Source organism: Euprymna scolopes, chromosome 46, assembly GCF_053919585.1.
Source record: "Euprymna scolopes isolate OS-2025 chromosome 46, ASM5391958v1, whole genome shotgun sequence".
NCBI lineage: Eukaryota > Metazoa > Mollusca > Cephalopoda > Sepiida > Sepiolidae > Euprymna > Euprymna scolopes.
The window spans coordinates 19,290,691-19,305,650 of NC_136527.1; the positions used below are offsets into that span (position 1 = coordinate 19,290,691).

General features: G+C 31.3%; 1 protein-coding gene across 3 annotated transcripts in view; it reads left to right on the plus strand.

Annotated features, from left to right (window-relative positions):
• The window catches only part of LOC145270497 (transmembrane and coiled-coil domain-containing protein 4-like), a 252,081-nt gene that overhangs the window by 138,942 nt on the left and 98,179 nt on the right, over nt 1-14,960 (plus strand). For all 3 annotated transcript variants that reach the window (XM_080126157.1, XM_080126159.1, XM_080126158.1), the window contains exon 5: nt 7,188-7,320. In XM_080126157.1, the coding sequence (XP_079982283.1) occupies nt 7,188-7,320 (133 nt within the window). The remainder of the gene's footprint in view (nt 1-7,187; nt 7,321-14,960) is intronic.

Sequence of the window (14,960 nt, forward strand, 5' to 3'; positions counted from 1 at the left end):
ATCCATGTAATTGCAATTTTCATCCATGTAATTGCAATTTTCATCCATGTAATTGCATTTTTCATCGATGTAATTGCAATTTTCACCCATGTAATTGCAATTTTCATCGATGTAATTGCAATTTTCATCCATGTAATTGCAATTTTCATCCATGTAATTGCATTTTTCATCCATGTAATTGCAATTTTCACCCATGTAATTGCAATTTTCATCCATGTAATTGCAATTTTCATCCATGTAATTGCAATTTTAATCCATGTAATTGCATTTTTCATCGATGTAATTGCAATTTTCATCCATGTAATTGCAATTTTGACCCATGTAATTGCATTTTTCATCCATGTAATTGCAATTTTCACCCATGTAATTGCAATTTTCATCCATGTAATTGCAATTTTCACCCATGTAATTGCATTTTTCATCCATGTAATTGCATTTTTCATCCATGTAATTGCAATTTTCACCCATGTAATTGCATTTTTCATCCATGTAATTGCAATTTTCATCCATGTAATTGCAATTTTCATCCATGTAATTGCAATTTTCACCCATGTAATTGCATTTTTCATCCATGTAATTGCAATTTTCACCCATGTAATTGCAATTTTCATCCATGTAATTGCAATTTTCACCCATGTAATTGCAATTTTCACCCATGTAATTGCAATTTTCACCCATGTAATTGCATTTTTCATCCATGTAATTGCAATTTTCATCGATGTAATTGCAATTTTCATCCATGTAATTGCATTTTTCATCCATGTAATTGCAATTTTCACCCATGTAATTGCAATTTTCACCCATGTAATTGCATTTTTCATCCATGTAATTGCAATTTTCACCCATGTAATTGCAATTTTCACCCATGTAATTGCAATTTTCATCGATGTAATTGCATTTTTCATCCATGTAATTGCAATTTTCATCCATGTAATTGCATTTTTTATCCATGTAATTGCAATTTTCACCCATGTAATTGCAATTTTCATCCATGTAATTGCAATTTTCATCGATGTAATTGCAATTTTCGCCCATGTAATTGCAATTTTCATCCATGTAATTGCATTTTTCATCCATGTAATTGCAATTTTCATCCATGTAATTGCAATTTTCATCCATGTAATTGCAATTTTCATCCATGTAATTGCATTTTTCACCCATGTAATTACATTTTTCATCCATGTAATTGCAATTTTTACTCATGTAATTGCATTTTTCATCCATGTAATTGCAATTTTCATCGATGTAATTGCAATTTTCATCCATGTAATTGCAATTTTCATCCATGTAATTGCATTTTTCATCCATGTAATTGCAATTTTCACCCATGTAATTGCAATTTTCATCCATGTAATTGCAATTTTCACCCATGTAATTGCAATTTTCACCCATGTAATTGCAATTTTCACCCATGTAATTGCATTTTTCATCCATGTAATTGCAATTTTCATCGATGTAATTGCAATTTTCATCCATGTAATTGCAATTTTCACCCATGTAATTGCAATTTTCATCCATGTAATTGCATTTTTCATCCATGTAATTGCAATTTTCACCCATGTAATTGCAATTTTCACCCATGTAATTGCAATTTTCATCGATGTAATTGCATTTTTCATCCATGTAATTGCAATTTTCATCCATGTAATTGCAATTTTCACCCATGTAATTGCATTTTTCATCCATGTAATTGCAATTTTCACCCATGTAATTGCAATTTTCATCCATGTAATTGCAATTTTCACCCATGTAATTGCATTTTTCATCCATGTAATTGCATTTTTCATCCATGTAATTGCAATTTTCACCCATGTAATTGCATTTTTCATCCATGTAATTGCAATTTTCATCCATGTAATTGCAATTTTCATCCATGTAATTGCAATTTTCACCCATGTAATTGCAATTTTCACCCATGTAATTGCATTTTTCATCCATGTAATTGCAATTTTCACCCATGTAATTGCAATTTTCACCCATGTAATTGCAATTTTCATCGATGTAATTGCATTTTTCATCCATGTAATTGCAATTTTCATCCATGTAATTGCATTTTTTATCCATGTAATTGCAATTTTCACCCATGTAATTGCAATTTTCATCCATGTAATTGCAATTTTCATCGATGTAATTGCAATTTTCGCCCATGTAATTGCAATTTTCATCCATGTAATTGCATTTTTCATCCATGTAATTGCAATTTTCATCCATGTAATTGCAATTTTCATCCATGTAATTGCAATTTTCATCCATGTAATTGCATTTTTCACCCATGTAATTACATTTTTCATCCATGTAATTGCAATTTTTACTCATGTAATTGCATTTTTCATCCATGTAATTGCAATTTTCATCGATGTAATTGCAATTTTCATCCATGTAATTGCAATTTTCATCCATGTAATTGCATTTTTCATCCATGTAATTGCAATTTTCACCCATGTAATTGCAATTTTCATCCATGTAATTGCAATTTTCACCCATGTAATTGCAATTTTCACCCATGTAATTGCAATTTTCACCCATGTAATTGCATTTTTCATCCATGTAATTGCAATTTTCATCGATGTAATTGCAATTTTCATCCATGTAATTGCAATTTTCATCCATGTAATTGCATTTTTCATCCATGTAATTGCATTTTTCATCCATGTAATTGCAATTTTCATCCATGTAATTGCAATTTTCACCCATGTAATTGCAATTTTCACCCATGTAATTGCAATTTTCACCCATGTAATTGCAATTTTCACCCATGTAATTGCATTTTTCATCCATGTAATTGCAATTTTCATCGATGTAATTGCAATTTTCATCCATGTAATTGCAATTTTCACCCATGTAATTGCAATTTTCATCCATGTAATTGCAATTTTCACCCATGTAATTGCAATTTTCACCCATGTAATTGCAATTTTCATCGATGTAATTGCAATTTTCATCCATGTAATTGCAATTTTCACCCATGTAATTGCAATTTTCACCCATGTAATTGCAATTTTCACCCATGTAATTGCAATTTTCACCCATGTAATTGCAATTTTCATCGATATAATTGCAATTTTCATCCATGTAATTGCAATTTTCATCCATGTAATTGCATTTTTCACCTATGTAATTGCAATTTTCACCCATGTAATTGCAATTTTCATCCATGTAATTGCAATTTTCATCCATGTAATTGCAATTTTCATCCATGTAATTGTATTTTTCATCCATGTAATTGCATTTTTCATCCATGTAATTGCAATTTTCATCCATGTAATTGCATTTTTCATCCATGTAATTGCAATTTTCACCCATGTAATTGCATTTTTCATCCATGTAATTGCATTTTTCATCCATGTAATTGCAATTTTCATCCATGTAATTGCATTTTTCATCCATGTAATTGCAATTTTCATCCATGTAATTGCAATTTTCATCCATGTAATTGCAATTTTCACCCATGTAATTGCATTTTTCATCCATGTAATTGCATTTTTCATCCATGTAATTGCAATTTTCATCCATGTAATTGCATTTTTCATCCATGTAATTGCAATTTTCATCCATGTAATTGCAATTTTCATCCATGTAATTGCAATTTTCACCCATGTAATTGCATTTTTCATCCATGTAATTGCAATTTTCATCCATGTAATTGCAATTTTCATCCATGTAATTGCAATTTTCATCCATGTAATTGCAATTTTCATCCATGTAATTGCAATTTTCATCCATGTAATTGCAATTTTCATCCATGTAATTGCAATTTTCATCCATGTAATTGTAATTTTCATCCATGTAATTGCATTTTTCATCCATGTAATTGCATTTTTCATCCATGTAATTGCAATTTTCACCCATGTAATTGCAATTTTCATCCATGTAATTGCAATTTTCATCCATGTAATTGCATTTTTTATCCATGTAATTACAATTTTCATCCATGTAATTGCATTTTTTATCCATGTAATTGCATTTTTCATCCATGTAATTGCAATTTTCATCCATGTAATTGCATTTTTTATCCATGTAATTGCATTTTTCATCCATGTAATTGCAATTTTCATCCATGTAATTGCAATTTTCATCCATGTAATTGCATTTTTCATCCATGTAATTGCATTTTTCATCCATGTAATTTCAATTTTCATCCATGTAATTGCATTTTTCATCCATGTAATTGCATTTTTCATCCATGTAATTGCAATTTTTATCCATGTAATTGCAATTTTCATCCATGTAATTGCAATTTTCATCCATGTAATTGCAATTTTCATCCATGTAATTGCATTTTTCATCCATGTAATTGCAATTTTCATCCATGTAATTGCAATTTTCATCCATGTAATTGCAATTTTCATCCATGTAATTGCAATTTTCATCCATGTAATTGCAATTTTCATCCATGTAATTGCAATTTTCATCCATGTAATTGCAATTTTCATCCATGTAATTGCATTTTTCATCCATGTAATTGCAATTTTCATCCATGTAATTGCAATTTTCATCCATGTAATTGCATTTTTCATCCATGTAATTGCAATTTTCACCCATGTAATTGCATTTTTCATCCATGTAATTGCATTTTTCATCCATGTAATTGCAATTTTCATCCATGTAATTGCAATTTTCATCCATGTAATTGCAATTTTCATCCAATTAATTGCATTTTTCATCCATGTAATTGCATTTTTCATCCATGTAATTGCATTTTTCATCCATGTAATTGCATTTTTCATCGATGTAATTGCAATTTTCATCCATGTAATTGCAATTTTCATCCATGTAATTGCATTTTTCATCCATGTAATTGCAATTTTCACCCATGTAATTGCAATTTTCATCCATGTAATTGCAATTTTCATCCATGTAATTGCATTTTTTATCCATGTAATTACAATTTTCATCCATGTAATTGCATTTTTCATCCATGTAATTGCAATTTTCATCCATGTAATTTCAATTTTCATCCATGTAATTGCATTTTTCATCCATGTAATTGCATTTTTCATCCATGTAATTGCAATTTTCATCCATGTAATTGCAATTTTCATCCATGTAATTGCAATTTTCATCCATGTAATTGCATTTTTCATCCATGTAATTGCAATTTTCATCCATGTAATTGCATTTTTTATCCATGTAATTGCATTTTTCATCCATGTAATTTCAATTTTCATCCATGTAATTGCAATTTTCATCCATGTAATTGCATTTTTCATCCATGTAATTGCAATTTTTATCCATGTAATTGCAATTTTCATCCATGTAATTGCAATTTTCATCCATGTAATTGCAATTTTCATCCATGTAATTTCAATTTTCATCCATGTAATTGCATTTTTCATCCATGTAATTGCAATTTTCATCCATGTAATTGCAATTTTCATCCATGTAATTGCAATTTTCATCCATGTAATTGCAATTTTCATCCATGTAATTGCAATTTTCATCCATGTAATTGCATTTTTCATCCATGTAATTGCAATTTTCATCGATGTAATTGCAATTTTCATCCATGTAATTGCATTTTTCATCCATGTAATTGCAATTTTCATCCATGTAATTGCAATTTTCATCCATGTAATTGCATTTTTCATCCATGGTATTGCAATTTTCACCCATGTAATTGCATTTTTCATCCATGTAATTGCATTTTTCATCCATGTAATTGCAATTTTCATCCATGTAATTGCAATTTTCATCCATGTAATTGCAATTTTCATCCATGTAATTGCATTTTTCATCCATGTAATTGCATTTTTCATCCATGTAATTGCATTTTTCATCCATGTAATTGCATTTTTCATCCATGTAATTGCAATTTTCATCCATGTAATTGCATTTTTCATCCATGTAATTGCAATTTTCACCCATGTAATTGCAATTTTCATCCATGTAATTGCAATTTTCATCCATGTAATTGCATTTTTTATCCATGTAATTACAATTTTCATCCATGTAATTGCATTTTTCATCCATGTAATTGCAATTTTCATCCATGTAATTGCAATTTTCATCCATGTAATTGCAATTTTCATCCATGTAATTGCAATTTTCATCCATGTAATTGCATTTTTCATCCATGTAATTGCAATTTTCATCCATGTAATTGCAATTTTCATCCATGTAATTGCAATTTTCATCCATGTAATTTCATTTTTCATCAATGTAATTGCAATTTTCATCCATGTAATTACAATTTTCATCCATGTAATTGCATTTTTCATCCATGTAATTGCAATTTTCATCGATGTAATTGCAATTTTCATCCATGTAATTGCATTTTTCATCCATGTAATTGCAATTTTCATCCATGTAATTGCAATTTTCATCCATGTAATTGCAATTTTCATCCATGTAATTGCATTTTTCATCCATGTAATTGCAATTTTCATCCATGTAATTGCAATTTTCATCCATGTAATTGCATTTTTCATCCATGTAATTGCATTTTTCACCCATGTAATTGCAATTTTCACCCATGTAATTGCATTTTTTATCGATGTAATTGCAATTTTCATCCATGTAATTGCAATTTTCATCGATGTAATTGCAATTTTCACCCATGTAATTGCAATTTTCATCCATGTAATTGCAATTTTCATCGATGTAATTGCATTTTTCATCCATGTAATTGCAATTTTCATCGATGTAATTGCAATTTTCACCCATGTAATTGCAATTTTCATCCATGTAATTGCAATTTTCACCCATGTAATTGCAATTTTCATCGATGTAATTGCAATTTTCATCCATGTAATTGTAATTTTCATCGATGTAATTGCAATTTTCATCGATGTAATTGCAATTTTCACCCATGTAATTGCAATTTTCATCCATGTAATTGCAATTTTCATCCATGTAATTGCAATTTTCATCGATGTAATTGCAATTTTCACCCATGTAATTGCAATTTTCATCCATGTAATTGCAATTTTCATCGATGTAATTGCAATTTTCACCCATGTAATTGCAATTTTCATCCATGTAATTGCAATTTTCACCCATGTTATTGCAATTTTCATCTATGCAATTGCATTTTTCATCCATGTAATTGCAATTTTCATCGATGTAATTGCAATTTTCATCCATGTAATTGCAATTTTCATCTGTGTAATTAAAATTGTGTCCCATGCTATATGACCACAAATTAAGTAATAAATTTTGACATATTTTTAAAAAATATTATTTTCTAGGCAGTTATGATGCGAGAGCTCGGGTTTTGGCAAAACATTTGGCGTGGCTTTTTCGAATCGATTGGAAACTTGTGGTAGATTTTGAGGCTTCCATTGCGGACCATTTAAAAACGACCCAGTATGAAGTTTCAGAGTGAGTATTGGAACATTTTTGTTTTATAAAAAATAAAACAATCTGAAATCTAAATTTAAGTTGTCACCAAATTGTTTGGTTGGTTCGGAAATGTGCTGTCAGATCGTTTTTGATTTTGAGATTTTAGCCTTATTTCTTTTTTTTCTTATTTTCTTTATTGCATTTTCACCCCAAACAAGGCACAGTGCCACTTTGATGTACGGGGCTACTATCAGGGACATAATTTGCAGGGATACCGTGTAGGGAGTTGAGCAGCAAGATGTCTGCTCATATTACACTTGAACTTCTGTATGTCAGTACAGTTAGGAAAACATGAAGCTGGAAGGGAGTTCCAAAGTCTTGCAGTTCTGGGAAAGAAACTATTGGAGTAAAAGGCTTTCTTACATCTAGGGATTTCAACTGTGTAGGGGTGGGATTTTGCTGCTTGTTGGGTTTGTCGGGGTATTTATGTCGAGGGGGTACTGTACAAATAAATATTAAATTTTATAAAAACAGTTGAACTGTATTGGAAAATCTAAAAATAGAATAATAACTACCACTATTCTTTCTTATCAAGTCCTGGAGGCCACTCGAGGATAAGAGTTATTGGGTGTACAGTAATGAATGGGATAATATCATATCATAGTAATTGTTAGTAATTGTTCATCAAAAATTTGTTTACGTTGGACTTGAAGACAATCAAGTTGTAGTCAGCTGGAAAGCAGGCAAGCGGAACAGAGTTCCACAGGCGAGCAGTTCTAAGAAAGAAGCCCTGTTCGTGGAATCTACGTTTAGGTTTAGGCACAGATAAAGAGTGTGGGAAATTATTGATAGTGGTTTTGGCTAGACGAGTGTTTTTCGTGAAAGTTTGGCGAGGGGAGACCATTGATTGAAGCTCAGTCGAGCACTTGCCGTGAAAATAATGATAAAGCAGGTTCTTCTTATCTTGTATTTGTTTCAAAATATGAGGTGCCTTCAATAAGTTTCCAGACTTTTTAAAAATTGTCATAGGCTCTTGAAAATTCAGTTATACATCTTATGAGATGACTGACCAATTTTTACGATTTCAAGTTCAAATGAACAGCTACAGCAGGAATTGGAATACACCCTACTAAAGCCTGACTGAATTTCAAAAATGCAATCTGGACGTGAGGACACTTTAGAAGAACGATATGCAATAAAATTCTGTTTTAAACTATGAAAAAAATGCCACAGAAACGTATGGAATGCTTCAGATTGCTTTTGGACCATCTTGCATGAATCGAGCATCAGTTTTTGGGTGGCATAAGAGATCCAAGGAAGGCAGGGAATCTGAGGGATGATGAGGTGTGGAAGGAGTAAGGAAGTCAGAACACCAGAGTTGATTGGCCAAATAAAGAATTTCATGGATAAGGACCATCATGTGTCTATAGGTTATATACGGCATAATTATGTTGACACACTGGTTCCTGCTGGATCACCGAAGTTAAGCAACGTTGAACCTGGTCAGTACTAAACGGGTGACCATTTGGGACTTCCAGGTGCTGTATGCGCTCTCCGCTTATCTCAGCATTGTTTCCAGTCGCCCTGGAATTCTCCTTGCCACTGGACTCAAACAGTGTCGATTCAGGAAGGGGGTGGTTAGGGATTGCGCAACCCTTGCTTCACAATTACGCGCACAACTGCCTCTACAGGGGGTATCCATTGTCTTTTGAGACTGGACGGAAGCATGAAAGGATGGTGTCTATAGAGACAATAAATGCAGTTTGATGTCAGTGTGGGAACTGTACACACAATTATTCGTGAGCAACTGAAGATGTGGAAGATTTTTTTTTTTTTTTTTACAGGGGAGGTCACCACTTATCAAGGCCCGAAGGCCACTCAGGGATAAGGGTTATTGCGTGTACAGTAATCAATGAGATAGTATTGTAGTAATCATTAGTATTGGGGGTTTTGATAGAGTGCCTTACTTAAGGGGGCGGTTTGTCAGGAATTTGTTTATGTTGGACTTGAAGACGTCCAAGTTGTAGTCAGGTGGAAAACAGGCAAGCGGCAGAGAGTTCCACTGGCGTGCAGTTCTAAGAAAGAAACTTTGCTCATGGAATCTACGTTTGGATTTAGGCACACATAAAGAGTGGGGAAAATTATTGACAGTAGTTCCTATTTACAATGCCTCCCCACGGGACAGAGTTAGACACCAGGTTCGTTTTTTAATGTGGAGAAAAGGAACATAATTAAAAATTGTCTCAGTCATGAAGGATTTCTCCTCCACTGACAGAGAACAAGAAATTGAAGTGTAGATCTGAAGAACAGATACTACACTTTGAGGTATTTATTTGCTCCCCCACTGAGCAAATTAGGCACAAGGCCGATTTTTAAAGTGAGGAGTGAAGGGGATATGGGGACCAACTCCCCGTGGAGTAGGGGAGCTGGATAGTGACAATTGGTATGAAGGGTTGCCCCTACATTGACCAAGGTTTTATATGTGGGGTTTCCCCCACATATTGTCTTTGCTTGCAGTATCTGCCGAAACAGATACTACACTTTGATCTTGACCCGAAAGACAAGAGTTATTGACAGTAGTTTCAGCCAGATGGGTGTTTCTCGTGAAAGATTGGTGAGGAGGGGGGGGGGCGAGGGATTGGAGCTCAGACGAGCGCAAAGTTTGGTCTAAGAGTGCTCCATCCTTGTCACAAACCATTCGATCAAGATGGGCATCAAGACAGTTCCTCACCCTCCCTATACTTCAGAACTTGCTCCCTGTGACTTTTGGTTATTCCCTAAGCTCAAGGAAAACCTTAGAGGCTGTCGTCATGAGACAATTTAAGGGATGAAAGAGGCTGAGATGAGGGTCATTGACACGCACATACAAGAGGACTTCTATGGGGCCTTCCAGAAGTTGTTAGAACAATACATCAAGTGCATTGCAGCCGGAGGAGATTACTTCAAAGGGGACTAGAGGTTCATGTGTGTACTATTAATAAAAGTGCCCATATGAAAAAAAATGCGCAAATTATTGAAGGCACCTGATATATATTGCCGATGCTCAAAATGTATAAACATTTTGACCCCTCCCTTTACTTAAAAATTCACCAAAAATCAGGAAATTAACCAATTTTAATGAAATTTTCAGTATTTATCAAATAATGATCGCGAAATATAATGAACTAATTATTTTTATTCAAATCTTAATGGAAATATTATGTTTTTCAGTAGTAAATAAAAAATGCAAGACTTTATTTTTGCTTTTTTTTATATAACTAAAGCATCGTAATTTGTAACAATAAAAATAAAATAAAATAATTTTTATAGGAACATTATGAAAAAAGTCCCTAAATCCGTATTAATGAATTCTATATAAATTGAATAAAAATAAATTTCTTGAACTACCGATATTACCATTGAATTAAGCATTGTTTATTTAATATTTTCACTCCAAAAAATTATAATTGCAAAAAATATTTCTACTTTTTCTTTTAAATTACAGGTTCAGCATAATTTTTATATGCAAGATTTTAATAATTTCCTTGCTCGCAAGAATGTGAAACTTTCAGCGTAACATACAGGGCGTCCACAAAGTCTGGCTACATTATGTAGCCAGACTTTATGGAAGCATCCTGTAGATTATGTAGCCAGACTTTGTGGGCGCCCTGTATGTATACACACACACACACACACACACACACACACACATGTGTGTGTGTATATATATATATATATATATATATATATACATATATATATATATATATATATATATATATACAGGGTGCTCACAAAGTTTGGCTACATAATCTACAGGATGCTTCCACATAATGTAGCCAGACTTTGTGGACACCCTGTATTTTTTATATAATATTGAACAATAATTTATAAAAAAAATAAATTTAAAAACAGGAACATAGAAAAATAATTAAATAAAAAAATTCAAAAATTAATACAAATGTTCAGAAAAGGAATGTATGGATGGGCGACTGGGAAAAACAAAGAACTTCCTCCCTTTTAATTACATGATGTCATTTTCACTGCCTGAAATTTTGGGCCTTCATAATTTTCGTCTTTACAAAATTTTAGTTTGTTGCGTTTTGCGAACGCATGAATCACTCGGTTTTCTTTAGTTAATTAATTTATGTTTTGTACAAACAAGGTGTTTTTTTTTAATTTTAATTCAATATCTTAGGACTTTACTTTTATCTTTGAAATAGACTTGTCCTGCCTTGATAGAAAGAAAAAAAAGACCCAGAAAACAAATATTTATCTTTTAAAGGATTTTTACAATGAATTTATTTAACTCTAAAATTTAGCTGAATTGGTTAGCTCGCCATGAAAACATTTTCATAATTTCTTTTTTTTTCACGTGTACAAATATTTTTTTCTTTTGGAAATCAACTTTAGTCTTTAATCTTTCAAATACAATCAAAAAGTAGTCGGAAACCTACAAAAAATGATGATAAATCGGCTTTCAAAACTAGGTCCCCCATGTTTGTCCGCCCATTTCTGCCCGTACCTAGTATATATAGCAGAAGTGATCCTTCGGCCGGAATTAAAACCAAACCGCATGTCACATATGCTGATAAAAAAAAAAAAGAAAGAAAACCTGTTTTACTTAAAATGATCTTAGAATGACTGATGAGACTTTTAAGCACCAAACAAACAAACAAACAAACAAATTTTCATTGAAGCAAGGGAAATAATCAAGGGCAAAGAGTTTTTATAATCGGTAATATCACTTCATGGTATTCAACCAGTGACGGTGACAGCATTCCGTTTCACATTGAAACAAATTCACATGTAGTCCCCAGTTACAATGCATTTTCCATTTATGGAAAATGGTAGCTTTGCTCTTACGTCCGGGGCACTCGAAAATAAGTTTGACAACGCTGGAACGGTCACATCACTATGTTACACCGTCAAATCATTATATTACGAATTATTAAAGTTTATTGCAATATTATTACGAATTATTAAAGTTTTAAGATATTTAAAAAAATATTGTACTTTAAGTTGTACGCTTTCTTTTATTACGCACAGCAAAGCCTCACGCTTTTTCTTTTTGAATTTTTTTTTTTTAATTTGATTTATAAATCTAAAATATGGAAACTGATATTTTTGACTACGTGTTAATAATTGCAGGAAAAGAGTTGGAATTTATATTTAATTTCGTGTTTCATTACTTCAGATTTTGTTTTATTCCGTTCGGTTTTCTCTTAAGACAATAATACACTTTCTAAAACTTGCAAACTTAATATATTAAGTTACCGTGACATAGGCTGACATATATTCGGTTGGGTTTTAACAGTATTTTGTATAGTTTTTATTTTTAACTCATTTTCCCAAACTTACCGTGTCAAAGAAAGAGTTGGGCGCCATTTTTAATTTTCCAATACATTGGTAAACACTGTATGTTTTTCTAGCTGAATAAAGAAGTGTAAGCTATGTTTAATTTCAGAACAGTTTCAGATGGTTCTTTGTTCTAAACAAGTTTTGAGAGGTGACTGGTTTGCAGTAGACAGAACAGTTTCCGATGGTTCGTTGTTACATACAAGTCCTGAGAGCTGACTTGTTTGCAGTAGACAGTTCAACAGAACAAAATATTGTTACCGTGTCGAGACGGAAAAAAAAACATGTGAAACTGTTACGGAAAAGGTTTAATATTTATGGAGCAATTCTGGTTTCTGATTGGTTGGTAGCAGAACGTGAATTAATTCGATTCGTCAGTTCCTAGCAGCATCGTTTATAAATAGAATCGTCCAACTGTGTGGGATCATACCCCATTTTTAAAATTGCAGGAGTGCCCCTTCTGTAGGGGAGCCTGCGGGGTTCTCACTTTCTGGCCTTGTGCCACATAATGCTGATGTGGGCAGCATTTAAATATATACCCCATTATATGTCGAAAATATTGCAACATGTTACATTGAATAAAAACACTAAAAACATATTCAGTTAGGTAGAAAAGTAACTTATCTTGCCTTTGATAACATTTATTTGTTATATATTTGTTTTGTGACAACTTTTTCAAATCTATGTGTATAGTAAAACAAACCCCTTTGTTTTGTTTTTCTGTTACATAAATATGAATTATAAAAATATAAAAATGTGTATTTTGTTCATTTACTTTATTTAATCAGGTGTTTACGTCAAATTCATTCAATATAATTTTCTGAACAAAATAACACATGATTTGACTGTGTAAAATACTGACGTGACCCTCATAAAGTTGTCGAACTTACTTTTGACTTTGCCAGGTGTAAATGCAAAACGAAAAAAGGTTATACTGTACGTATCCGTTCTGAACTGAAGATCCCAGAAAAAAAGTTCACTTAATTTGATTGAGTTTTTTTTTTATTTTTTTTTTTTATTTTTTTTACAGTGGAAAAACACGTTTTTATGACAGCGCGTTGAAGGCAGACACTTGGATTTTTAAAATCTTTATTTGGAGAGTAGAAACGCCACTGGGAGATAACTCTAGTTAAAGTGCTGACACTCCCTCCCCATCTTTAATACTAGCTTTTCTTCCAAATAATCGAACCTTTTGCTCGGTATCATAACAAATTGTTTTTTTCTTGTAAAACAAAAATTACTTGATGAAATTAAATTAAATTTCTTTTTCCGGAGAACTTCATTCCATAACGGACACGTACAATATAACCTTTTTTTTGTCTTGATTAAACTGTACAAGTATCAAAATGGCATACAGTGCAAGTATTTTCAACTGGTCACCCATCGTGTACTGGCAAGATTCAACGTTGCTTAACTTCAAAGATTTAATAAGAAACGGTGAATCATCTTATGTTGTATATAAAGAGTTACTTCCTTTGTAAATATAAATATTTCATAGTTTTCACTTTTAATTCTATTTTAGAGCTTCATCTAACAATTCAATTAAATACTTATTATTTTTCTATGACATAAGCAATTCATATAGAATTTAATAGGTATTACTTTTCTATGACATAAGCAATTTAAATAGCAATTTATTTTCACATGACATAAGCAATTTAAATAGTTTTTACTTTTCTATGATATAAGCAATTTAAATATTCATTACTACATGAGAAATTTAAATACATTTTTTTTTCTGTACCATAAAAAATGACTATTTACATAGCTTATTTCAATAAGCGATTTAAATTATTTTCTATTTTTCTTATTTTCTATAAGCGATTTAAATTATTTTTCTATGACATAAGCAATTTAAATAATTATTTTTATATGGCGTAAACAATTTAAGTAGTTATTATTTTTCTATGACAAAAGTAATTTAAATAGATATTATTTTCTATAAAATTTTACAACAAATTTACTTTATTTGACACAAATGTTTACTTCCATCCAAGAGATTATATATTTAACTGAATCTGTTTACTGTTTAAAAATGGTAACTATTTAAATTGATTATCAATTAAAATAGTTACCATTTTTTATGACATAAGCAATTTAAATAATTATTAATTTTCTATAACATAATTGAAATATTAATTTTCCTATTACATAAGCGATTTAAATATTTTTTCTATGACATAAGCAATTTAAGTAGTTATTAATTTTTTATGACATAAGCAGTTTAAGTAGAATTAAGCAATTTGAATAATAATAATTTTTTGTGACATAAGCAATTTAAATACTTATTTTTCTATGATATATCATAACTATTTAAATTGCTTATGTCATAGAAAAAGAAA